Here is a 26,870-nt window from a genome sequence, read left to right on the forward strand (position 1 = left end):
CATTTGAAAATGACTATAATTTCTGATCAGTTATTCAAATCATTCTGGAAATAAAAGCCGACATAAACTCGATTAATTTTAATTGGAGCATAAAAACGCAGATTGCTACTTTAGACGAACTTGTAGGTGAAAAAACAAACAATGAAAAACTAAAAATACCGTTCTTGTTTAGTGAACCTCAATTGATAAAACTCAAATTATTAAACTCAAAGAAATTTGCTTAGGCTTATTCGTCCTTAGATCATTTGAGACTTTTAGACATGTTGGTTTTGTTGATTTGTCAGAAACCCACTGAAGTCAGTTAATTTCAACTTTAAACAAAAACTGCGGATTCAGGCTGCAGACGAACTTGTAGGAAAAAAATAATTGTAAGAAATGTGTAACTGCAAAAATAATTCCTTGAAAAGCTAGCAATGATTCATTAAGGGGATTTAAGCTTGACAACATGCATGCTGGTCATTTCTTGGAAATTAACATTGAAGAGCCTAAGTAAAGATTCATATGCCTTCCACGTGTTATTCGTTTCTTATTCACCCAGCCACTCTGGATAGAACGGATGGTCTGAAAAACTTGGGAGGAGGCTCATTCGACTGGAAAGTTCTTGTATCCTTTTCAAGATTCAAAAGTGACAAAAGGGAAACCAGCCCTCCTTCCATGAATTTTTTTGCTACCTTAGCCTCTGTAACCCTAAGACATCCAGTCAAACTTACGAGAAGGCCACTTTGTATAGAATGGTCGCAAGGTTCAGTAAATATGCTTCTGGAGATGAAGAGCCATAAATTGCATCCGACATTATTTATGGAAGAGGCGCTTTAAGGGCTATTTTAAGGGCTATTTTTAACAGCAAGCTTTTTATAATTGATCAGCTGGGAAATTATAGCCGTTAGTCATTTGAAGACTTTCCAGATCGACTTGAAACTTATTTCCGTAAGTTCTTTGGATAGGGGAACCCCACTGTAGAAGGAAGAATAGAAAAAAATATTGGCTCTCCATTAAGAGGTCGGGGCCTGATAAAGGGCCAAAGATATGTTTTTCCCTGACAAATTCAGGTGGACGGGATAGTTCTAGGAACTTCGGAGGGAGCTCATTAGCTTAGAAACAGGAAATTCAAGTGTCCTTTTCAAGATCTGAAAGTGATTGAAGGGCAACCAGCATCCCTCCTGTGCCTTTTCTGCTACTCAGTTACTTTCTACTACACCTGTGACCCATGAGGGGCTTGGGTAAATCAAAAGACACTATGTGCATCTAGGTAGAAATACCATATATGTAGGATCTAAGGAACGGCTTGGAGGATCCAGATAAACCTTTCAGGTAGTGTGGGGGAAGGGGCAAGAGGACACAACTTCTGTAATGGGGAGGGGAGAGCGACAAATATTATATCACCGATCCACCAAAACATTTTTGCACTATAAGTCCCTTTGGGAATTAAAATCTGTTCACGTCTAAGTCGCAATACGGTATCTTGGGAACCTGTTAATTCCAGAACCTTTTGTCCCATAATTTTGAAATTTCCTTGTGAGAATCATAATAGAAATAACAATTAAAAAAAAAATGCAACTGTGTGAGCTTAGGCCGAAAAGAGTATCAGCTGGAGATCATTGTATTTCTATGATACATCGAACAGACATTTTGACAGCTCAATCTCCTTCTATTGGTATTGGTTTATTAAATGCTGCGATCTAGGCACAAATAGTATGCCAATGAAACATAGTTGAGTTTACTTTGAGATGATATGTGCTGATTAGAATTTTCGGAATTTTTTTTTATTAGAAAACAATACCTTCGATAATGTTTATTTTTTTTTTCTCAGGTTTCTTCACAAGGATCAATAAAGCACACGTCGTAAGTACAAATTTCAAGTGCTCGGGGGAACCAACCCGCAAGATGTTCTTTGGGCAACAAAGAAAAATGATGTGGTTCGCAACAGTGCTTGTTCTAAATCAGGATTTGCCACAAATTTTCCCAGAGAAAAAAAAAACTGTTTCACTTTTTTTTTATCTAAGTGAAGTTGATTCTCTTTTTTTGAGCTTCCGGAAATTTTGTAAAGTAATACAGAACACAAAATAAATTTTCCAGGCAAATCTTCACACAAGTGACAGGATTTAGGGTCCCGAGTTTTCAGCCAGGAAGTCAACCTCAAGAGTCCTGAACGTTAAACCTACTGAAAAATATCCCAGTTTACCTTTAATATCAGAACCCCAGAATCCTCCTTATACTGGAAAACAATAACATCAGAGATCAAAATCACACAGCCTATATAGACACCAGTTGCGCGGAGTCGGGATTTCAACAAACGATTTCAAGGATGTCAACAAACATAGGCGTTAACCTCCAGCGCTCCCACAGCCAATCAGCGCGGAAAGATCTTGGCTCTATTAATCTCTAGCACTCCCACAGCCCATCAGTGTGGAAAGATCTTGGCTCTACCGTCAATGCCGCGGCGATAGCTATGTTTGGCTTTTGAAAAATGTTTGCGCAACTCGTGTCTATATAGGCTGTGCATCTATCTGTCATGCAGATAGACATTAGCTAATCCATAAGCAACCGACGGAAAAATATATATGCTATGAACGACAGGGAAATGTATCTATATAAACATAACCTTACCTTTATATTCAGGGAAAGCTTAAACTGAAATGAGAACGAGAAATACGTGTAGCTTATTTCATCAGTTTTTAAGGGGCGGGATCAGTCACATGACTCGTGGGTCGTTTATGTAAAAAAAGAAATTAAAGGAGCACCACTAGTCAAACCACGCAAACATGTGCCACGCCAACACCCAACAGTATATAAATATATTCAAAAGAGGATGCAAGATGTGATGATACAACGCTCAGAGGACATAAACTAACAAAAGGGTAGAGCATCTATGGTTTTAGAAGTTTCACAGAAGAATAGTATATTGATCTGACTCTGCTGCTCGATTTACTTTTACTTACTAAACAGCCGATGCGTGTTGTGTTTTAAGAAACAAATTTTCGGGCCGAGATTTAAGACCGAAGAGTTAAAATTATTATTATAGAAAATACACCTTCCAAAATCCAACTGGATAAATTAGTTTCCCAAGAACGCCATCGTCCAATTTCAAGAGATTTTCAACAGTAAGTCCTCCAGGTATGTCTGTTTTCAACTTCCTCATGGCAGCATCCGTCACTTGATCACGTGTCTGACTAGAGAGCATTAAAGAGACTAGGATGTGGAACCTTCGATCCTGTAAAAAATAAAAGCAAATTATACGATGAAAAAGAAATTGACCGTATCTGTATCAATAGAGCGGAAGAGTACTGAGATGTGCAAAAGTTCACCACAACTTGCAAAAAATAATTTGTTTGTGTCTTCTGAAAGGAGTCAATGTGTCGAACAAGAGTTAGGGCAACAACAGGTAATATCGAGAGTCACATAATTCGAGCATCTACACCGTCCACCACTCTTGGAACTCCAAAGTAAGCTAGGAGGCACCCATGAAACAAGTAAACCCGAATGATCCACAAGTCGTCAGCGCAAAAGAAGAAGAAAAAACAGGATTAAAACAACATGGACTAAAAGGAATTAAACAAATGAAAATAGTGAGACTTCTACAGTAGGGTTCTGTGATACGCTGAATCTGATGGTACGGTTTTCGTTAAGATTCTATGACTTTTAGGGGTTGTTCCCTCCTATTTTCTAAAATTTGACAAATTTTCTCAGGCTCGTAACTTTTGATGGGTAAGACTAAACTCGGTGGAACTTATATATTTAAAATCAAAATAAAAATAGGATTCTTTTGATGGAACTATTGGTATGAAAATTCCGTTTTTTAGAGTTTCGTTTACATTTGAGCCGGATCGCTCCTTACTACAGTTCATTACCACGAACTGTTTGAAAAGAGGGGAAACACATCTAAAATATCAAGTGATCTTAACAAAAGTCACAACATGAGATTCAGCATATCAGAGAACCCAATCCTACTGTAGAAATTACAAGCTCCTATATCCAAAAATAAAGAATTTTGATTTTTTTTTTCCAGAAACAATATCACGAATACGTGTTTATTTGTTGTTGTTTTTTCCTAGGGGTGATTGCATCCAACTAGTCATCCTAGAATATCGGAACAGGCATCATTTGAATGGAAATCTGAAGTTCTAGAGACCTTTATAAGTGACCAAAAATATTAGAGGGCAGCTAGCCCACCCCCACCCTCTTTTTTACTCAAAATTATCCTATCAAAATTTGAGATATCTATTTTCTTCAGCATAGTCGAAAAAATCTAATAACTGTGTCTTTGAGGATGACTTGAACCCCCACAGCCCACGAAGAAGGGCTGCAAGTTATGAACTTTGCCCATTGCTTACATATATTATTGGCTATTGGGAAGTATAAAGATTTTTCGATGGAGGATTTTCTGGCGGGGGTGCTTACGTAGGAGGATCTTTCCATGGAAGATTTTTTGGTGGGGGAAGGGAATTTTCCATGGAGGGGGAGCTAGATTTCCCGGCATTAATTAAAAAACTATCATAAATTAGATAAAAGAAACAAGTTTTTTCGACTGAAAGTAAGGAGCAAAATTAAAACTTAAAACGAAGAGACATTGTTACGCATATGAAGGGGGTTGCCCCCTCGTCAGTAACTCGCTCTATATGCTAAAGTATTTTTTGAATTATTAAAAAGCTTATTAGTCTAATTAAACGGTCCTTGTGTATCAGGAGTCATTCTGGTACTTGTGTCTTATAGCCACCCCACTCAAGTTCTGTATAAAAGTGAAGTTTGGTTGATGCTAATGAAATAAAACAAAATATGATGCAAATATAATACTTTATCAACAAAAATATGAAAACTACAACTAAGAATTATGGAAGGGCCTAGACCACACTATATAAACACGTAACCTAAACTAACTTAACCAAAATACCAACTAAATATTTATTAAAATATAACTCCAATGTAGTTTCCCACTGAACCGAAACTAATATTGTCTGGTATAAAGACCATGCAAACCGGTTATTGTCTTATGTTCACGATACAAGATCTTGAGTGTGGTGGCTATAAGACAAAAGTACCGTTATTTTTAAATAACTGGAACAAAAAGTCAAACTTTAGCGTAAAGAGCGATGTACTGAGGAGGGGAGAATCTCCTCCTCATTCTGTTAGTTTCAAGTTTTTATTAAGTCATTCTGTTCGTCTTAAGTCATCTCGGTTCGTTTTAAGCTTTAATGTTGCTCCTTACTTTCAGTTGAAAAAAACTTACTTTCAGTTTTCTCTTAATTGAATCAGACAAGACTTCCACAGCAATGCAATCTGAAAAAAATTGCTATATTTGAATAAATAGACTTGATTTCAACTTGATTTCGTTTAGCGGTATTCGTATTTTGCACAACAGCTTAAAGACATTAAGTTGACATTAGCAAGTCAAACAAAACAAATATGAAAGTATCCATGGATATTTTTGATTCAAAGGTAAATCCTACATTAAAATTAAGCGAGAAGCACCAATAAGAATAGAGAGTTGTCAAAAAATTGATTACGCAAATTCAGCATTAATCAACGTTAAAGTTTTGTAAGGTAAACCGTACCTTGCAAACCGTGTTGACGGAATCAACAGAACCGACACTTTTGCAATGGCAGATGATACCGTGGCACTATCTGACGACAAAAAAAGAACACAAAAACTTTCTTCAATGACAGAAATTAAAAAAGAAAAAAGCAATGGCACTTTGTCTCATGACCGAAAAACAAGAATGACTTTTCTTGCTCTGACACTTTTGCTATGGGAAACAAATGAATAACACAAAAAACACAGGTTGCAAAAATTTCAGAAAAGTAATGACAGAAAAAAAAACACATCAATGACACTTCGTCCGATGACAGAAAAAGCAATGATAGTGCAATGGCAAAAAAGCAAAAAAAAAAAAACAAAGAAAAAAAAACCCGATAGTACTTTATCTGATGACCAAAATCAGAGACATTATTTGACAATGATATTTGTGGCGACGAGAACACACACATAAATGGTTACATAAAACACATAAAATGGTCATGTTACAAAAATAATAATTATTTTTAATTTTATTTAATAATAAATAAAATTAAAATAATAAATACGATTTAATTAAAAAAACAATTAGAATTAAGTTTAATTTTTAAATTAATTTAATTAAAAAAATTAATTTAATAAATTTAAATAATAAATAAAATTAATAATTTTATAATATAGCTTGAGGCAAAAAATGTTTAAAACACATAAAAAATTGAGAAAATCTTATTAAATTTATTCTTATGAAGTAATATACTAGTTTTTGAAAATTCTACAGATATAGGGAAACATCTTTAATCAGATTATTCGAGCTCTAGCAAAGATATTTGTGCCTAAGGTTGCGAAGCAATAATTTTTGCGCGTCTTAAGTTTCAATTTCGCTCTTTACTTCCAACGGGAAGAACTCTTTTTTATTATTTACAAAAACATAATGTCCAGAATTTTCTCAGATTCACTCGTAACTATCCTACTAGATCAGAAACATCATAGACAGGCTGACGGTCTAGTTTCAAAACAATGTATGGATAAGGTATGATAGTTCTAAGAATATCTATACACTCCTTGCTCATCAGCTTTACTAATCCTGATCCTACACTTTCACCAAACCGATAAAATCGATATATTCAAATTTGTTTGTTTATTCTGGTTATTCTATCAATTAATGTCCTTTAAATATCTCGGATTTGTTATTCCACAAGTCAAACTAACGTTGAAGTTCGGATAAGATAAGTTTTGTCCGTATTAGGTTTCTATTGGTAAACACAATAGAAATGTAAACTCATATCTGAGGGGTGACTCCCTTGAAAATCATGTACATTAGCTGGTGCGGTACCAAGGGAGGCAACTGTGCTAAGCGCTTCGGGGAGTGTGTCAAGCATTTTGAGGACTATGCCAAGCGTGGCAGAGCTGAGTGGCACGCGAAGAATTCCGATATATACACTAGGAAGCAGGAAGTCAGTGCTCCTCGCCCATAGCAATTTCGTTGAGCTTTTAAGGCACATTAGCTTTTTTTTATTCCCACCTTCCCCAAAGTCAAGGTTCAAGGTCCACTTAGACCTCAATATCCTCTAAAAGTTTCAGCTCAATCCCCTAAGTAGTTCCCAACACACTGTAGATGCCCTGTTATAATAACTTAGCAATAAATTGTCTTTTGATTTACCTTGCTGCTAAACTGTGAAAATATTCTAAAATCCCCAGGGACTTAGCTCGTTCTTTCCATCTTTCATTCCAAGTTGATCGTGACCACATTGCTATGGGCTAGAGTTCGTTCTTTTCAAGGTTGTAAAAACTTTACTCCCTTTTTAGAGTTCCGTTTAGCTTATTAATAACGCGGGTCGCTCCTTACTTGTAGCCCATTGCTACGAAATGTTTAGTGAAACTTCCGGGGTAAGTAAGCCGGGGCACGTAGACCTGAATGAAGACAAGACATTTTAAAGCTCAGTTGTATCGATATTTGTAAAAAAAAATTATCTGTTGAAATTCAAGAAATTCAAGAGCCAGTCGCTCTTACATCTCGTTTGAAAATGAAAACAGATTGATTCTTCACATTCCGCGCCTTCGAAATTAAGAGTTTCTTATTTTAAGCTGTGATTGGGAACCTTCAAATGAAAACAATCATTGATTCCGTCTTTGCTATTTTTTACTTTCACATAGCCACGAATTTTGCCGAAATAATGTGGGCGAAAAGCACCAAAATACTTCCGTGTTTGAGGAAAGCACCAAAATTGGCTGAGGCGTACTTTCGTGTATGCTCTTTAGTATGGCTCGATTACACAAGCGAAATTTTCCTCGGAACGCTGCTAGGTGGCTTGAAATCCAAAGTGGCGGACGAAAATACCAGTCCATTTCCGTTTGCCATTTTGGATTTGAGTCACTTAGCGGCACAACGGTACAGCTTAGGCTGGCACGTACGCAGGGGAGAGGGGGCCTTAGGGCCCGCCCCCCCGAAATTTTGTTAAATGTTTAATTTCCCCATGGTTTCTTGGGATTTCTGGCAAAAGTTAAGACATTTATTAAGAATCTAGATACATATGTGAAGCCTTTTTGGGAGGATTTTACAGCATGCAATTATCCGGTCAAGTCACTGCCCAATTATTAACCCATTTTCTGTCTAACTTTTTACCCTCTTTGAAGTAATTAGCAATTGTACTGTTATTTTTTTGTAAAGAGATATTTTGCAAAGAGAGTACCAATATATATGCAAATTAGGAGATAGGGCGGGTGGGGGGTAAAATAACCTAACTTAACATAACCTTACCTCCACCCTTTAATGTGTAAAATATATAGCCTAAATTATACAAGTTCAATGCATTCTGTTACCTTTTATTTGTCTTTGTGGGTATGAAACTGGTTTTCATAGATCGTACATTACCCTTATTATCCTTTGCACGCTTTCATCCCCAGACCTATCCTCAGGGGCTGCGTGGGTCATGCTAAAACTAAAGGAATAGTTTTGAAACCTTTCAACTACGATAAACAAAGTGGCTATCTCAAAGTTTTGAAAAAAGAGATGTGGGAGGGGGGCTAGTAGCTTTAAGATCTTTTTGGTCAAATGAAAGGGACACTATAAATTTTTATTTATGTCCAAACGAGCCCTCTCCCGATGTTCTAGGACCGTTGGTTCGATACGATTGCCCCTGGAGAAAAAAAAATTAAAACGCATCCGTGATCTTTCTTCCTGCAAATATTACTAAATTTTAGACTTTTGACATAGGGACTTGAAACTTCTACAATAGGGTTCTCTGGTACGCTGAATCTAATGGTTTGATTTTAACTAAAATTCTTTGACCATTAATAGGTGTTTCCTCTCTCTTTCGAAAATTAGGCATACTTTCGCACTTTCTTGGCCTTTTATGGGTAAAACGAAGCTTAATGAATCGTAATACTTGGAATCAACATAATAGCCCGATGATATATCGATTGATATCAAAATTCCGTTTCTAGAGTTTCGGTTACTATTGAGCCATTCCGCTCTATTTTTACACTTTGTTACCACGAACTGTTTGATGTTTTAGCACATAAATCCAAAAACTTCAAGAATAGGACGTTATCTACCCTCATTAGGTGTTTCAATTACAAATAAGAGAATTATTGGAGTTTTGATTATATATTAGAAGTAAAGAACCAGTAGACAATTCACAAACTATACAGATACCCCCCCTTACTCCCACTCAACTTCAATTATCGAATTACACTCGATTTAATATATTAAATTATATTACAAATCCTATTATAAAAAGCACCAAGTCCTGTTTTCTTTTTTTCATTTAGAAATTTAGAGTTAATGTATACCTACCTTCTTATTTTTCTATGACTCCATTTCTGTTCTATTTGCAGACGTAAAGGGTGTATTCATGTCCACCATTTACTTCACTTCCAGAAGATTTTAACAGAAGAAAATCTAATTTAGAACTGATAGATTATAGATAAAAAAAAAAACCATAAATATGAAGACAAAAATTCGACCTCAGCAAATGTTGTGAAATAGGATGTATAGAGCATTTTTGCAATTAATTAGGTTTGCCTATTATCTTGATGACACTCCGGGGTCTATATCTGTTATGGACATATGGTAGGAAATCGGAAGTTTCAAAGATACTATATTTGCATAAATGCTAATCTGGAATATATTACAAACTGTAGTCAATCACCATTTTACGTTTTTTATTAATTTGCTTTTTGTATGATTTATTCGATTGAATCATGAACCTACACGCTATATCGTGAAAAATCACTAGACTTTAGAAAGAATCAGTAGTTTTAGAACAAAAATTACTATAGATCACTAGCGAGAAGAAAATCACTAGGCGACATAAAAAATCACTAGATATAGTGATAAATCCCTAGGGGTCACAACCCTGGCCATGGCTCACAGTTTGAGACGTCCTCAGAGCTTTGTTTCTTCTTGGACGGCTATTTCTTAAATGATTACTGTATACTGCTCATTTTTGTTTAATAAAGTTTAATTCAATCCAAATTCAATTTATTTGTGTGCGCCACTGGTCTATACGCCCTGTAAACTAATCTAAGAAATAAGATTTTTCTGTCCATTTTCAGGTTTCACACATCGATAGGCTATAACCAATCTTCAAAATATTTTGTCTTCATTAAGGTCTACCTTGCCCTGTATAGATACCATGTAAGTTACAAGCCACAGAGGAGAAACAAACTGAGGGCTCCAATTTTTCAGCGTCACGAATCGATACGGCCAAATTAGATTCAAATTGGTTTTCCCAAAACTCATGAACGTAGTTTCTAAGGCAATTGGAAAGACGAAATTTAAGACCCATTCGTGTCCGTCGCGAATCTTTTTGTCTTCTGATCAGGAATGATCGAAAATTTTTATGACAAGTAACTGGGCTGACCAAAAGTAATACATGTCCTAGCTGATCAGAATAATAGTTTTCGGATCATTGTCGGGGGAGACAGTCTTTTTCCAATTTTTTTCCCGCCACAAAGATCCCTTGATCTAAAAGCTTATTGATATTATTTTAAGACTTTGGACAAATTATCAGCCCTTTTTCTGAAAAACCAATATATAGAAGAAAGCGAAGCTTTTTGGCATCTGACAATGCAATTATCCCCCATCTAGATTTTGAAAATACATTTTCTGTATCTTCATAAAAAATTAAAACGAAATCCTAGCTCTCCCCTCTGCATTTTCGTGAATTGGCACCCCTACCCAGAATATGGCAGATACGCTGCTTTTATCTCCTGGCAACGGATAGTGTTTGTTGATTCATCTGGCTACTCATCAATAAATAGATTATAGGTCCCATAGGCGCTTATAGTTAAAAAAGAATTTAGGGGGATTAGAGAAATCTGTCTCCGTCTTCAGCATCCTCCATCAATTTAAAACTTATAACACTCCCTGAAAATTCAACTTAATTCCCCCAGCCATTCCTGATATATTAAGAATAAACTATTTTAATACTCCAGTGTCATGTAGTGCCTTTTCATCCCGACACAAAGTTTGAAGTCTACTTGCCCCTCCCCCATCATACTACTTGTAAGTTTCAAATACACCCCCATGCCACTCAATAGATGTGCTTTTTGGATAGCCTGGACATGCATAGTGTTATATTTATCTCAACCTCCTCCTTAAAGCTAAAATTTGAGATCTACTTGATACCCCGAGCACCCTTTTAATGTTTAAATTCGATTTCCCAAGTCGTACCTGAGATATTGTGAATACTCTATTTGGTGGATATTCTTGACTTTTATACATGTCCCAAGCGTGTCGAAAAGCAAAAGCTTTTCTTATTATTTTTTTGGGGGGTGCGTGCCTCTTACTTGAAATTTTGTGGGGGCACAACACCTCCCATGAGTCTGAGAACTTGCAGGTGTAAGTTTCAAGTCGTTCTAAGAGAAAAACTTTTTCATCTTTAGACAATTGAATTTTTTTTCCATTTCCTCATCGAGCATTAGGGTACCCTTGGCCCAGAAACTCTCAGATGTAAGAGTCAAGCTGTTTGAGCCGTCGGGATCCATTTTCAAAGGACCCAATATTTTTTTTTCTATATTTCCTTATACATTAATGTCCTCTTAGACCAATGACTTGGTGATACAAGATTAAAGCCGATCAAAAATGTTTCTGAAAAGATATTTTTGACTCTTTTTTGAGCCCCAGTTTTGGGGCCCAAGCCTCTAAATAATTTTTTTGTGGCACACTAGGTTTCTTTTGCCCCCCCCCCCGGACTTAAGGCTACTAATTTCAAACTGACCACGGAAACAAATTTCTCCCTCTTTCCTATAAAATGTGTTTTCCTCTTGAGCCAGGGAAGAATCCCTGAAGGTTCCAAGCCTTCGGGGACAGTGGGGGGGGGGTATCGACATCCCCAGAGGTATAAGTATTGCATCTTCAAAGCATTTTTGAATAAATCAGTTAATTGAAAAAAAGCACAGGTGGTAGTTGGCTGCCCTCCAAGCACTTTCAACTCTTATAAAAAGAGCACAAGTTTTCAATTTTAAACCTAATGAGCCACCTCCCAAGTTGCTAAGATCACCCCTTTTATACAAGATGGATGGGATAAAAAGATAAATAATGCATGGAAGGCACATTGCTGATTACCACGGCAACGCTATAGCATTCCCTCAGAAAAGCAAATCTTAATTGAAATCCAGCGAGAACTAGATATCAATGAGAACAATTATTAAAATACCGAAAAATACAATTAGGAAACATCCCCAACTCAATATTAACCAACGTTACGGTTTTGTAAGGTAGAGGCCACCTCTTTGAATTCTGGGAAATTTCAATCAACACCTAACCAGCAAATGCTGAACTCGTCTCATTCTGGATTTAGCTCTTATAAGGTAAAAATCAATCTATCTACCCATTAAAGCTTTAAACCTGAATAGCATTACCCCAAAAGAAATTTCCCTTAGTTGTTATACAAAATGTATAATGCTATCATAAATGACAAAAAAAAAAAAAAAAAAAATTTTTTTTTTTTTAGTATATATTACTAAGACCAATATTTGGTCTAATATATTTCTAATATATTAATTGCCGAGGACCGAGGTCTTCTTTAGAGATGGCCATGAGTAGGCCTAAACTTAATAATTCAAATATTGATGTAATAATGTATGCTAGGATTTTTTTCTAATTTTGTTTTTTCCCTTTTTCTAAATAAAAATATTGTTAGTTGCCTTTAAACTAAAACAAATGCTATTACCATTTTCCTACTCATTTTTAAGTTCATTAAATAGGGTTTGGGCATTTCACAACACAGGCTATTACCATTTTCTCCTCGTTGTTAAATTAATTAAAAAGGGTTTGGGCCATGGCTAAGCGAGCGGTAGCGAAGATTTGCTGCCGCAAAGACTGCAAGAGTTACTTTTTCTGTGGATATTATAAACAAGTAAACCGGGAAAATTTTTGGAACGGTGTATTATTAGGATACAAGGGTGCATCCAGGATTTTTGTTCGGGGGGGGGGGGGTACAATAATATCTTTCTTATACGCAGCAAGATTTTGTTTAGTTGCATTTTTGTTACTTTTCGGTAAAATTCTAGTTAATTGACTTCTTTCTATCTCGGAAAGGGTTTAGGTTAGGAAAATGAAACTTTCAGTGACGGGTCTACAGGCTAAAGTTTGTCCCGGGAAAGTATTTTAAAGTACCCACCTCCACTCCTTCTCCCTCTAGAGGGCCCTGAAATTTGCCTACATGACAGGTCATACCTATTGAAATTTTGACAAAACAACATTTTACTTTAATTTTCAGTTACTAGTTGCCTTTTCTCTGGCTTTAGTTCTCAAAAGACATCAATCTCATAATAGAAGCCAATATCTACATTTGAATTCTGCAACCAACAGGAACTTTTTTAGTCGGTATGGTATTCCACTACATCAGACAAGAATTTTCGACACTTGGAATTTAGTTTCGTCAATATAATATTAGCTGCTATTTTAACTTAATTTTACCAAGAAAATGCCAATGTGGCTAAATTTTAGAGAATATTAGATGTATCTTGATGCATCGATGCTGATCCCCAATATTTGCAATCAAATAACCAAGTAATGACAGTTTGAACATTCCATAGCTGAAAAATTGTCGGGAGCTCATTTTGTGTCAAAATCGGGAAACTGATTGAATTGAATCCTCTTTCTATCTGGGTGTATCGGATATATTGTCCACATTTAGCATTGTCAAAATATAACAACGCCTTTAAGAGATGGTGTTCCAAGTCCAAGACTAAGCAATTATCCTGTTTTGAAGGAAAATTTCGACAGTGGTACCAGAATTACACTGTCTAATCATCGGTGCCTTTACCCCAGTATTGCCTAAGACCCAGGTGCGCGTAATAACGTCTTGAGGGGTTAACAGCACCAATAACATACGCCCTATGGCTCATTTTAATTAGATTGACCCATCACGGCTAATGCCAAATGATAGTAACCGTTAAATTATTTGTTTGAAATTTGGTGCCCCTAAATTTCTGCACCCGGGGCAGGTGCCCCTTCTATCCCCCCTAAGACCACCTCTGCAGAAATCAAAATCAGTTATTAAAGCACCTATAAATTCAGGCTTGCAAATAAAATCCAGAATCTTGTCCTTTGTGAATTTTGCAATTAAAAATTTAGCTCAAACTCAACATGGAAGACACCCAAATCTTGGGTGAACTCGATAAAACCAGTTCAATCAAATCAAATTTCTTACTAAGTTAGCGGGTCAAAACAAGATACCCAACAATCGGCTAGTGGGTAAAACCTGACCTCAGTTAACTTCAGTCACAGAGTGCAAATGTGCAAAACCACGATGCATATCAAGCCAAAATATATTGACTCAAGATGGAAGACACTCAATTCTTGGGTGAACTCGATAAAACTAGTTAAACTTCTGCTAAAACTTGTTTAGCAGGTCAAAACAAGCTACTCGACAATCCGCTAGCGGGTAAAAACTGACCTCAATCAAACAGTTCGTGGTAACGAACTGTAGTAAGGAGCGACCCGGCTAAATAGTAACCAAAACTCTAAAAAATGGAATTTTGATACCAGCACCTACATCAAAAGAATTGCATTTTAATGTTGATTTTAAATATATAAGTTTCATCAAGTTTAGTCTTACCCATCAAAAGTTACGAGCCTGAGAAAATTTGCGTTGTTTTAGAAAATAGGGGGAAACGCCCCCTAGAAGTCATAGAATCTTAACGAAAATCCCACCATCAGATTCAGCGTATCAGAGAGCCCTACTGTAGAAGTTTCAAGCTCCTATCTACAAAAATGTGGAATTTTGTATTTTTTGCAAGAAGGCAGATCACGGTTGCGTGTTTATTTGTTTTTTTTCCCCAGGGGTGATCGTAACGACCCAGTTGTCCTAGAATGTTGCAAGAGGGCTCATTCTAACGGAAATGAAAAGTTCTAGTGCCCTTTTTAAGTGACCAAAAAAATTGGAGCGCACCTAGGCCCCCTCCCACGCTAATTATTTTACCAAAGTCAACGGATCAAAATTCTGAGATAGCCATTTTATTCAGAGTAGTCGAAAAACCTTACAACTATGTCTTTGGGGACGACTTACTCCCCCACAGTCCCCGTGGGAGGGGCAAAAAGTTACAAACTTTGACCAGTGCTTACACATAGTAATGGTTATTGAGAAGTGTACAGGCGTTTTCAGGAGGATTTTTTTTTGGTTGGGGGGAGGGGTTGAGAAGAGGGGGATATGCTGGGGGAACTTTCCATCGATAATTTGTCATGGGGGAAGAAAATCTCCATGAAGGGAGCGCAGGATTTACTAGCATTATTTAAAAAAAAAACAATAAAAAAAAATATGAAAAAGTTCTTTCAGCTGGAAGTAAGGAACAGCATTAAAACTTAAACAAACAAAAATTATTACCCATTTGAGGGGCTCACCCCCTCCTAATACCTCGCTCTTTACGCTAAAGTATTTTTAGTAATTTCAACTATTTATTCTACGGCTTTTTTGATTCTGGGGTCATTCTTAATGAATTGGGACAAAATTTAAGCTTTAGTGTAAAGAGCAAGGATCTGACAAGGGGGCGAACCCCTTCATATATGTAATAAAAATATGAGAATACAAAATTTCTTTACGTAAGCTAATTTATAAGTTACGTAAATCTTTTACTAATAAAAATGTTCGTAAAAAATTAAAAGTTCTAGTCGCCTTTTTAATTAACCAAAAAATCGCAGGGCAACTAGGCTTCCTCCCCGCTCTTTTTTTCTCAAAATTATTCGATCAAAATTATGAGAAAGCCATTTAGCAAAAAAAAAAAAATGCAAATTTCGTTTTAATTATTCCTCTGCGGAGAGCCAAAATCAAAACATGCATTGATTCAAAAACGTTCAGAAATTAAATAAAAAAACAAGTTTTTTTTAACTGAAAGTAAGGAGCGACATTAAAACTTAAAACGAACAGAAATTACTTCGTATATGAAAGAGGCTGCTTCCTCATCAACGCCCCGCTCTTTACGCTAAAGTTTTTTACTGTTTTAAAAAGAAGAATTGAGAGAAAGAGTCAAACTTTAGCGTAAAGAGCGGGGCGTTGATGAGGAAGCAGCCTCTTTCATATACGAAGTAATTTCTGTTCGTTTTAAGTTTTAATGTCGCTCCTTACTTTCAGTTAAAAAAACTTTTTTTTATTTAATTAAATAAAAAACAAACTAGCTTTTTTTAACTGAAAGTAAGGAGAGACATTAAAACTTAAAACGAACAGAAATTACTCCGTAAATGAAATGGGCTGTCCTCTCCGCAATCCCTCGCTCTTTGCGCTAAAGCTTTTAATTGTTTTAAAAAGTAGAATTGTGGCAAAGAGTAAAACTTTAGCGTAAAGAGCGAGGGATTGCGGAGGGGACAACCCATTTCATATACGGAGTAATTTCTGTTCGTTTTAAGTTTTAATGTCGCTCCTTACTTTCAGTTAAAAAAACTAGTTTTTTTTTATTTAATTTCTGAACGTTTTTGAATTAATGCATGTTTGATTTTGGCTCTTCGCACATAAATTATTAAAATGAAATTTGTATATTAATTCTTTTTTTGGCTAAATGGCTTTCTCTTAGTTTTGATTAGACGATTTTGAGAAATAAGGGGTGGGAAAGGAGGCCTAGTTGCCCTCCAATTTTTCGGTTACTTAAAAAGGCAACTAGAACTTTTCATTTTTAACGGACTCTTTTATTAGTAAAAAATATACGTAACTTAAGAATTAACTTACGTAACAAACTTTAATATTCTTATATTTTTATTATGTATACGAGGGGGTTTGTACCCTCGTTAATACATCGCTCTTTACACTAAATCGTAAGTTTTGTCCCAATTCTTTAAGAATGACTCCTGAATCAGAAAAGCCGTAGAATAAATAGTTGAAATTACTAAAAATACTTAAGCATAAAGAGCGAGGTATTTATCTCCTCCTAAATACCTCGCTCCTTATGGTAAAGTATTTTTAGAGCCCCTCATATGCGTAATAATCTCTGTTCGTTTTAAGTTTCAAGGCTACTCCTTACTTTCAATTGAAAAAACGTTTTCATGTTTATTTTTTCATTGTTTTTTTTTTTTAGTAATGCTAGAAAATCCTGCACCCTTTTCATTGAATTTTTCTTCCCCCATGACATATTCCTCCATGGAAAGATCCTCCCACTTAGCCCCCTCCCCTCAACCCCACCCCAAACCAAAAAATCCCCCTTAAACGTCTGTACACTTCCCAATAACCATTACTATATGTAAACACTGGTCAAAGTTTGTAACTTGCAGCCCCTCCCCCAGGGATTGTGGGGGAGTAAGTCATTCCCAAAGACATAGTTATTATGGTTTTCGACTACGCGGAACAAAATGGCTATCTCAAAATTTTGATCCGTTGACTTTGGGAAAAAATGAGCGTGGGAGGGGGCCTAGGTGCCCTCCAATTTTTTTGTCACTTAAAAAGGGCACTAGAACTTTTCATTTCCGTTAGAATGACCCCTCTTGCAACATTCTAGGACCACTTGGTCGATACAATGACCCCTGGAAAAAAAAACAAACAAACAAATAAACACGCACCCGTGATTTGTCTTCTGGCAAAAAATACGAAATTCCACATTTTTGTAGATAGGAGCTTGAAATTTTTGCTACAGGGTTCTCTGATACGCTAAATGCGATGGTGTGATTTTCGTTAAGATTCTATGATTTTTAAGGGGTGTTTTCCCCTATTTTCCGAAATAAGGCAAATTTTCTCAGGCTCGTAACTTTTGATGACAAAGACTAAATTTGATGAAACTTAAATTTAGAATCAGCATGAAAATTCGATTCTTTTGATGTATCTTTTAGCGTCAAAATTCCGTTTTTTCGAGTTTCGTTTACTATTGAGCCGGATCGCTCCTTACTACAGTTCGTTACCACGAACTGTTTGATTACTTCGTATATGAAAGGGGCTGCTTCCTCATCAACGCCCCGCTCTTTACGCTAAAGTTTGACTCTTTCTCTCAATTAATCTTTTTAAAACAGTAAAGACTTTAGCGTAAAGAGCGGGGCGTTGATGAGGAAGCAGCCCCTTTCATATACGAAGTAATTTCTGTTCGGTTTAAGTTTTAATGTCGCTCCTTACTTTCATTCAAAAAACCCTGTGTTTTTTATTTAATTTCTGAACGTTTTTGAATCAATCGGCTCTCCGCAGAGGAATAATTAAAACGAAATTTGCATTTTTTTTTTTTTTGGCTAAATGGCTTTCTCTTAATTTTGATCGAATGATTTTGAAGAAAAAAGAGCGGGGGAGGAAGCCTAGTTCCCCTCCGATTTCCGGTTAATTAAAAGGCAACTAGAACTTTTAATTTTTTACGAATCTTTTTATTAGTAACAGATATACGTAACTTATAAATTAGCTTACGTAAAGAAATTTTGTATTCTCATGTTTTTATTACATATATGATGGGGTTCGCCCCCTCGTCAGTACCTCGCTCTTTACACTAAAACTTAAATTTTGTCCCAATTCATTAAGAATGACCCCTGAATCACAAAAACCGCAGAATAAATAGTTGAAATTACTAAAAATACTTTAGCGTAAAGAGCGGGGTATTAGGAGGAGGTGAGCCCCTCATATGGGTAATAATTTCTGTTCGTTTTAAGTTTTAATGCTGCTTTTTACTTCCAGCTGAAAAAAAAACTTTTTCATATTTTTTTTTTTAAGTAATGCTAGTAAATCCTGCGCTCCCTTCATGGAAATTTTCTTCCCCCATGACAAATTCCTCGATGGAAAGTTCCCCCAGTATATCCCCCTCTTCTCAACCCCTGCCTCCAACCAAAAAATCCTCCTGAAAATGCCTGTACACTTCCCAATAACCATTACTATATGTAAGCACTAGTCAAAGTTTGTAACTTGTAGCCCCTCCCACGGGGACTGTGGGGGAGTAAGTCGTCCCCAAAGACATAGTTATAAGGTTTTTCGACTACGCTGAATAAAATGGCTATATCAGAATTTTGATCCGTTGACTTTTGGAAAATAATTAGCGTGGGAGGGGGCCTAGGTGCCCTCCAATTTTTTGGTCACTTAAAAAGAGCACTAGAACTTTTCATTTCCGTTAGAATGAGCCCTCGCGCAACATTCTAGGACAACTGGGTCGATACGATCACCTGGGTCGATTCTGGCAAAAAATACAAAATTCCACATTTTTGTAGATAGGAGCTTGAAACTTCTTCAGTAGGGTTCTCTGATACGCTGAATCTGATGGTGTGATTTTCGCTAAGATTCTATGACTTTTAGGGGGTGTTTCCCCCCTATTTTCTAAAATAACGCAAATTTTCTCAGGCTCATAACTTTTGATGGGTAAAACTAAACTTGATGAAACTTATATATTTAAAATCAGCATTAAAATGCGATTCTTTTGATGTAGCTATTGGTATCAAAGTTCCATTTTTTAGAGTTTTGGTTACTGTTGAGCCAGGTCGCTCCTTACTACAGTTCGTTACCACGAACTGTTTGATTAATCTTCAGTCACAGAGTGCAAATGTGCAAAACCGAGATGCATGTCAAGCCAAAATATATTACAAGATGGAAGACACTCAATTCTTGGGTGAACTCGATAAAACCATTTCAATCAAATTTCCTGCTAAGTTAGCGGGTCAAAACAAGATGCCCAACAAGGCAACATGCTTTCCTTGAATTTCAAAACTTCTAGCAAGTGGACATGTATAAGATTTTACAGTCTGAGCAGACTCGATGGCTTTCAGTCAAAGCTGCTGCGGACATAATTTTGAAACAATAGGATGCTCTTAGTGCCTAGTACAGGCTTCTACTAGTTGATGATCCAACAAAGCTCAATGAGCTTGTATACACAAGTTTGAACCCTGTGATGAAGTGCATGTTCGAATTTGTTGTCTTTGCATTGGGATTGCTTACTGAAACCAATGTAGGTTTTCAAGCTGACAAACCACTGTTTTATCGCCTGAATCTTTTTTCAAGGAACTGTCTTTGAGCTTTAAAAAGATGGACTATGAGAGGTCAACAAATGCATTCTAACTTAATGAGCATGACCCAATTGTTTACCCTCCCCTCGAAAGTATTTGGATCCGAATGGATGAACTCTCTCTTGGCGCTGAAATCAGGTCCTGGTGCGCCCCAAGACGCAGTTCCAAAGATCCTCAGAGCTGCACAATCTTTTCACATCGAAGATGTGTGCAGCAGATCCAAACTCTTTTTCATTTCGATGACGACATTTACAAATATGCAGAAATGGTTGACCCTGTATCAGCTCAATCACGACGGCCTGATTCTCTCTAACCCTATATTCGAAAGTATCATGGGATGGAAACAAAATTGAACAGGAGCGGAGGAAGCAAAGTCTCATCAATGTTGAAAATATTGGAAAGTATGGATGCGGCTACCTACTGGTGTTTTTTTTTTCGAAGAAAAACTCGTCCGGGACCGAGCTATACGCAAATCTAAAATTGGCAGTAATATTTGTACTTTCTCTTCCTTTCTCCAACGTTGTTGTCGAAGAGTTTTTTCGCGCAGTGAAAATCATAAGGACGGAGGAACGGAACAAGCTTAAAACATAAACGTTACGTGGGATTCTTAAACAAAACATAGTATGAAGCGGGGCCAAGAAAGTACTCCATGCGAGACGAGCCACTACTGCTGCAAATGAAAAGAGTCAAGGCTTCACCTACCATCGGAAAAAAGGAAGAAGGTATTGAATCTGATTCTGACTAAAAATATATTTTTCTTGATTTTTTGTTGTCAATATGACAGTATTCTGAGGCAACTAATAGATTTCTCACATTGGTGTGACAAGCAGTGTGGCCTTATAACCCAAATTACCAAAATACACATAGAAAATAAATATTATTTTCACCAACATGTTCACTGACCTGCTGACGTCACAAATTAAGCACTCTGATTGTTCATGCAGAACACAGAAAACAGACAGAAAACAGAAAACTGACAGAAAACAGAACTGAAATCTATTTCCCTTACTTAATCTATTTCGCCTTACTTCCCCTTACTACACGAATGTGAACAATGCCTAAGTATTTTTTATATTTTACCCTTTCTGTATTATCCTTAAATTTCATATTTTCATTCACCTTGTGACAGATAACTTTCTCTTTTTTTAAATTTTTTTTTTGTAACATAACCATAGCTCGATTTAAAACCAAGTCAAAACATATTTAAACAAAAATAGTGCTTGAAAAAGTGACTGGTTGGATACCATTCATGCCAATCCATCGTAGTAATTCAAATAAAAACGAAGGTGTTGCAAAAATAGTCATAGAGAATCGATAAATACAAAGCAGTGCTTTAAACGTCAAAAGAAAATATTTTGGTACAAGTAAAAGGTCTCGAGCTGCAAAATAAGTCGTCTTGAACAAATGATATTAAAAGTCAGCATAGCGATGCATTACTAGTGACTTGGAAAGAAGTCAGAAAATGGGGAAACATGTAGGGATTTTGGCATTAAAAATGGAGATTTCTGAGGATTCCCCACTAGCCTTTTAGGGTTTTCAAAAATTTTGAAGTAGAAACACTGCTGAACTCATCTCATTCTGGATTTAGATTTTATAAGGTAAAAACCATTTTTTTTTTTTATTCACAAAGTTTTAAACCTGAACAGTCTTTCCCCAAAAGAAGTTTTTCTTAGTTACTTTTACAAAAGGTATAACATACTGTTATATGTGAAAAATAAAAATAGTAATTACTAGGACTTAGCGCGGTATACCGTCTGATGGTTGCGCGTAAAATATGAAAAAAAAAACAACAAAAAACAAAAACATCCTAGACAGAACCATCAATGTATATAGAATGTGCTTTGGATCTGGGTACCCAAAGGGGCCAGGAAATTAAAACCAAATTCAATCGCTGTCAGTCAGTCCTATTCATATAGGTTCTATCTAGCTAGATAGATTAGGGAACTTTGCACAGGAGCTGGTATCGACTTTAGGCAGGGGAGGGAGTTCTTTTGGTTATATACAATTACGAGCATCAATTGGAAATTTACAAACATGTTAACTCCTGGATAGTTACAGCTTTAACCATCTCAAAAGGAGGGAGTTCTGCTTTGCAGGAAGGGAGCATGTCCGGAAATCAAAATGTTCTCGGTGGAGCAAAGGCTTCTGTAGATAGTTGACATTCAAAAATGAAATGGGCTTAAGTATTTGACAACACTGGAGGTCTATTTTTGTTATTCCCGCTTCAAGAATACTACGTCTTATTACTAATAAAACTGTATCAACTGCATCAAGATATCCATGTTGCTCACTCACAATTGCGAGTAATTCTCGACCTAAAAGGTATTTATGATACTTACTGGGAACAATAACCCCAATCTCCGGAACAATGGGCCTATATGGGGTGGTTGCTCTTATTTTACCAAAATTCCCAGTGCTTTTGCCTCTTAAGTCCACCTCATGACAGTACTCATGTTTCCAATAGAAATTACATAAAATTGAAGAAAAAAAATATTGTATGCTGAGGACCGAGGTATTCTTTGCAAGACGGCCATGAGTAAACTAAATAAGTCCAATATTGATTTAATTAACTATACTACAAGTTTGACCTGACTTTGTTTTTGGCCCTCTTCCTAAATAAAATATTATTAGTTGCCTCTAAACTAAAACACAGGCTATTGCCACTTTCTCCTCGTTGTTAAATTAATTAAAAAGGGTTTGGGCCAGGGTCAAGCGAATGGTAGCGAAGATTTGCTGCTGCAAAGACTGCAAGAGTAGCTTTTTTGTATATAAAAGACATTATAAATAAGTGAACCAAGACTTTTTTTTGGAACGGTGTATTATTAGGATGCAAAGGTTCGTCCAGGATTTTTTTACGAGGGGGAAGGGGTTGGATTAAAAAAAACTTTATAAGACGCATCAAAAATTTGTTTAGGCCTATATGCATTTTGTTATGTTTTTACGTTTCGGAAAAAAAATTTAGAAAGGGGGAGGGGTTCAAACCCCGTACCCCCTAGATACGGCCCAGTTAGGATGTATAAACGAAATTATGTCGCTATTTCTTAATTTTCCATGTGGCAACTTATAGAGAACTGTCATTTATTAAAGTCAGTTCCTTGAAAAGTTCCATTTAGTGTGAGGTTAGATAAACGCATATTAGTAGGAGATATAATTGAGAAAATAATTCTTTCAGTTCTTAGCTTCCCATGGGCTGACTTCTAAAGAATTCTCGTTTAGTTAGTTTCTTGAAAAGCACCGTTTAATATGAGGTTAGCTAACGGTAAGCTATTGGAATGTAGAAACTAGGAAAATAATGATACCCATCCTTAGTTTACCAGGGCTAGTGTTCATAATTCAAGATATTCAGATTAGTTTTCAAAGCACTTGTAAATAAAATCTGGAATCTTGTCTTTTGAAGGTACCTGTCGGTTATTGGAAACACATTCAAGAATTACGCTTAGGTTACATCTCAGAAAACCGGTTTCATAACTACAAAACCAGTGATGGATGATACAATGCATTGGACTTATATAATTTGGGCTATATATTTGCATATTAGGGGTTGGGCGGGGGTTAGGTTACGTTGGGTTAGGTTTCCCTAATTTTGTTTCTTAAGTATTATTTTATCATCCTATTTTGTCATTTTCCATTAGGATTAACCTAACTTCACTTCTTGGGTGTGTTTCCAATAACCGTTAAGTACCTTTACGAATTTCACAATTAAAAATTTAGTCCAGACTCAAGAATGAAGGCACGCAATTCTTGGGTGGAATCAATAAAATCAGTTCAATCAACCCGAACGGGTCAAAACAAGCTAGCTACCAAACAATTAGCTAGCAAGACACATCTGACGTAATCTCCAGACACACAACACACGTACGAAACCGGATACATAGGTCTAGTCAAAAAACATTGTTTTCCCATAGCCCTGAAATTAATTAAAAATAAAGTTTTTTTTTTCAACTGAAAATAAGGAGCAATTTTAAAACGAACAGTAATTATTCCGTATATGAGGGGATTTGCCCCCTCAAGGTTAGTTATGTAAATCCAGTTTTGAGTTAAGTTGGTAAATGAATATCAATTAATTGGATTTTTATGCTGGTTCCGACATGAACAATAACATTCTCAAGGTCAGCAATGAATTTAATGCTGGAAACAAATTATTTCTTTGAAATTGTTCTAGAAAATTATGTTTTGCAATGACCATCTTAGCGTCAACGATATGAGACAAATAACGATATCGAACGGTTCTGACGCAAAATGCTTGAGAGCCGTTCTCCAGGCCTAATTAATAGATATTGCTGTAAAGACTACAAGAGTAACTTCTTGCACACAAAAGATTTTAGAAATAAGTAAATCAAGAAAAAGTTTCTGAACGGTACATTATTAGGACATGTAAATTAAGAAAATTGTACAGCATATTCTTGTAGTTACTTACCAATTCAACTCTTAAAAATTAGATCTGAATCGACATTAACAATAATATTGTCAAGGTCAGCAATGTCTTCAATTTTGAAGGACAACCTACTTTTTGAAATTGCTCCAGAAAATTATGTCACACTAATTTTTCAGGCTTAAACTTGGCATAGCATATAGGCTAATAAAAGAAAAATCGCGCGAATGAAAACAAGTTTTAAGATTTGCCTATAGTGCCAAATCTTTGCACATGCAAGAGATTGCAAAATAAAAGATAAGCCTATTCTAATGAGCCGGTCGTGGGCCAAATTTTGATCACTTCCAAAGGTAGTCCAGCGCCAGAAGTCCCAGAGTGTAGGCCTTTTTGATCAAGTGTCAAAGAAATGGACTACAATGGGAGGTAGGAATTATCTAATATTATTCTGTAATGGTTGTAGCAGTAGCTAGAACATAGTAGACAGTGAACCACGGGCCAAGCCACACACAAAGAAGCTTTTGAGGGAGGGGATTTATGTATAAAAAGTTATTTCATCTTTGAATAAGAAGTGCCCAGAAATTTAAGAATAATTAGGATTTCGGAGGGGCAGACTCTGAGCCCCCCCCCCCTGCATAGGACCATAATAGCCGAAATAAAAAACGAGTTTGTACAACGAACTGTCAAATGAAAAATATTTCACATGTAACAACATCTAGGAAATTGTACTTTTCATTCAGGCAAAGCTGAAAAGTGATTCTTAAATATGAGAATTTTTTCAGAATTTCTAACATTTGCCTTGGACAACGTCCAGTTGAAATAAGAGTAGTATATGACTAAAACCACCCACCCCCTCCCTTGCATACAGCCTTGTCATCACCTGTAATGGTATGACTAAGAAGACCTTTTGCATTAGCGAAATTGCACAAATGGAGGTTTACAGTTCCCCAAAATGAAAAACAAGGGAAATGATACTTTGCATGGGAACTAACATATGAACTTTGTTTTACCGCTCCCCCCACAGTGGCTGTACCAAACCAGTAGTTATAGAATATCAGAAGAGGGCTCAATTCAACACAAATTAAAATTTCTAGTACCCATTTTAAGTAGCAAATGAGATCGTTACCGAATACCAAAGTGCTCTTTACTGTCATTATGCGGTAAAAACATCAGTTTTGGCTGAAATAATGCAAAAATCATTTATTTGAAGACACCGAAAAATTCAAGTGCCATTTTCAAGTAACAAAAGGGATCTTAAGACCAAAGTTCCCTTTTCTGCCATTTTGAACGTGAAACATAGATTTTGACTGAAATAGGGCCGAAATATTTGATTTCAACCTAAAGCAAAAAAATTCTAGCGTCCTATTTCAGTAACAAGACAACATGTAACATCAAAGTACCCTTTTTTTGTGTCACAAAATATCATTTTTGGCTGAAGTAGGGCCAAAATTCAAATTCCAAGATATCCGACTGAGCTAAATGGTCATGGTCTCAGACTTTTAACCGTTGGTTCACAGCCTCTCAAATTGAAAATCGAGGAAAATTGTACTCAGTATAGATAGTCTATATTTGCCTTTTCTTGATCAAGAAAGAGATAGCGCCACAATAAGTGTTGTATTCTGCCAGTATACAACAGTGAAAATTCTGAGATACGCAATCGACTGAAAACTATTAAAAATATTTATGTACTGTTTATTCCTCTTCTTACTCTCCCCAAGTAATCTCAATTTACAATACTTTTTTCTAAAAGCAAAGGTGTCAAAACACAAGTTGAACTGCTAATAAGCAAGTCTTGGGGGAATCCTTAAGACGGTAAAGGTGCATAAAGAAATAGCAAGTATATATACGAGTACCATCCTAAACTATTGAAAAAAGTTTGTCCGAAAAGCTATTATTAAACAGTTCGTGGTAACGAACTGTAGTAAGGAGCGACCCGGCTCAATAGTAAACGAAACTCTAAAAACGGGATTTCGATGCTAAAAGATATATCAAAAGAATCGGATTTTTATGCTGATTTTAAATATATAAGTTTCATTGAATTTAGTCTTTGTCATCAAAAGTTACGAGTCTGAGAAAATTTGCCTTATTTTGGAAAATAGGGGGTAACACCACCTAAAAGTCATAGGATCTTAACGAAAATCACACCATCAGATTCAGCGTATCAGAGCACCCTACTGAAGAAGTTTCAAGCTCCTATCTACAAAAATGTGGAATTTTGTATGTTTTGCCAGAAGGCAGATCATGGATGCGTGTTTATTTGTTTTTTTGTTGTTTTTTTTTCCTAGGGGTCATCGTATCGACCAAGTGGTCCTAGAGTGTTGCAAGAGGGCTCATTCTAACGGAAATGAAAAGTTCTAGTGCCCTTTTTAAGTAACCAAAAAATTTGGAGGGCACCTAGGCCCCCTCCCATGCTCATTTTTCCCCAAAGTCAATGGATCAAAATTTTGAGATAGCCATTTTGTTCCGCATAGTCGAAAACCATAATAATAATGTCTTTGGGGATGACTTACCCCCCACAGTCCCAGGGGGAGGGGCTGCAAGTTACAAACTTTGACCAATGTTTACATACAGTAATGGTTACTGGGAAGTGTACCGACGTT

The 26,870-nt window shown here is 36.2% G+C and overlaps 2 protein-coding genes across 2 annotated transcripts in view; one reads left to right on the plus strand and one right to left on the minus strand.

The window, feature by feature from the left end:
- LOC136028724 (endonuclease III-like protein 1) overlaps window positions 1-26,870 on the minus strand; it is a 47,148-nt gene that overhangs the window by 13,374 nt on the left and 6,904 nt on the right. Inside the window, exon 2 of the mRNA XM_065706595.1 lies at window positions 3,032-3,211. Coding sequence (XP_065562667.1) covers window positions 3,032-3,211 — 180 coding nt within the window. The remainder of the gene's footprint in view (window positions 1-3,031; window positions 3,212-26,870) is intronic.
- The window catches only part of LOC136028721 (glycerol kinase-like), a 56,612-nt gene continuing 54,284 nt past the window's right edge, over window positions 24,543-26,870 (plus strand). Inside the window, exon 1 of the mRNA XM_065706590.1 lies at window positions 24,543-24,696. The gene's annotated coding sequence lies outside the window, so the exon portion shown is untranslated. The remainder of the gene's footprint in view (window positions 24,697-26,870) is intronic.

This window comes from Artemia franciscana, chromosome 7, assembly GCF_032884065.1.
Source record: "Artemia franciscana chromosome 7, ASM3288406v1, whole genome shotgun sequence".
In the NCBI taxonomy this organism is placed as follows: domain Eukaryota; kingdom Metazoa; phylum Arthropoda; class Branchiopoda; order Anostraca; family Artemiidae; genus Artemia; species Artemia franciscana.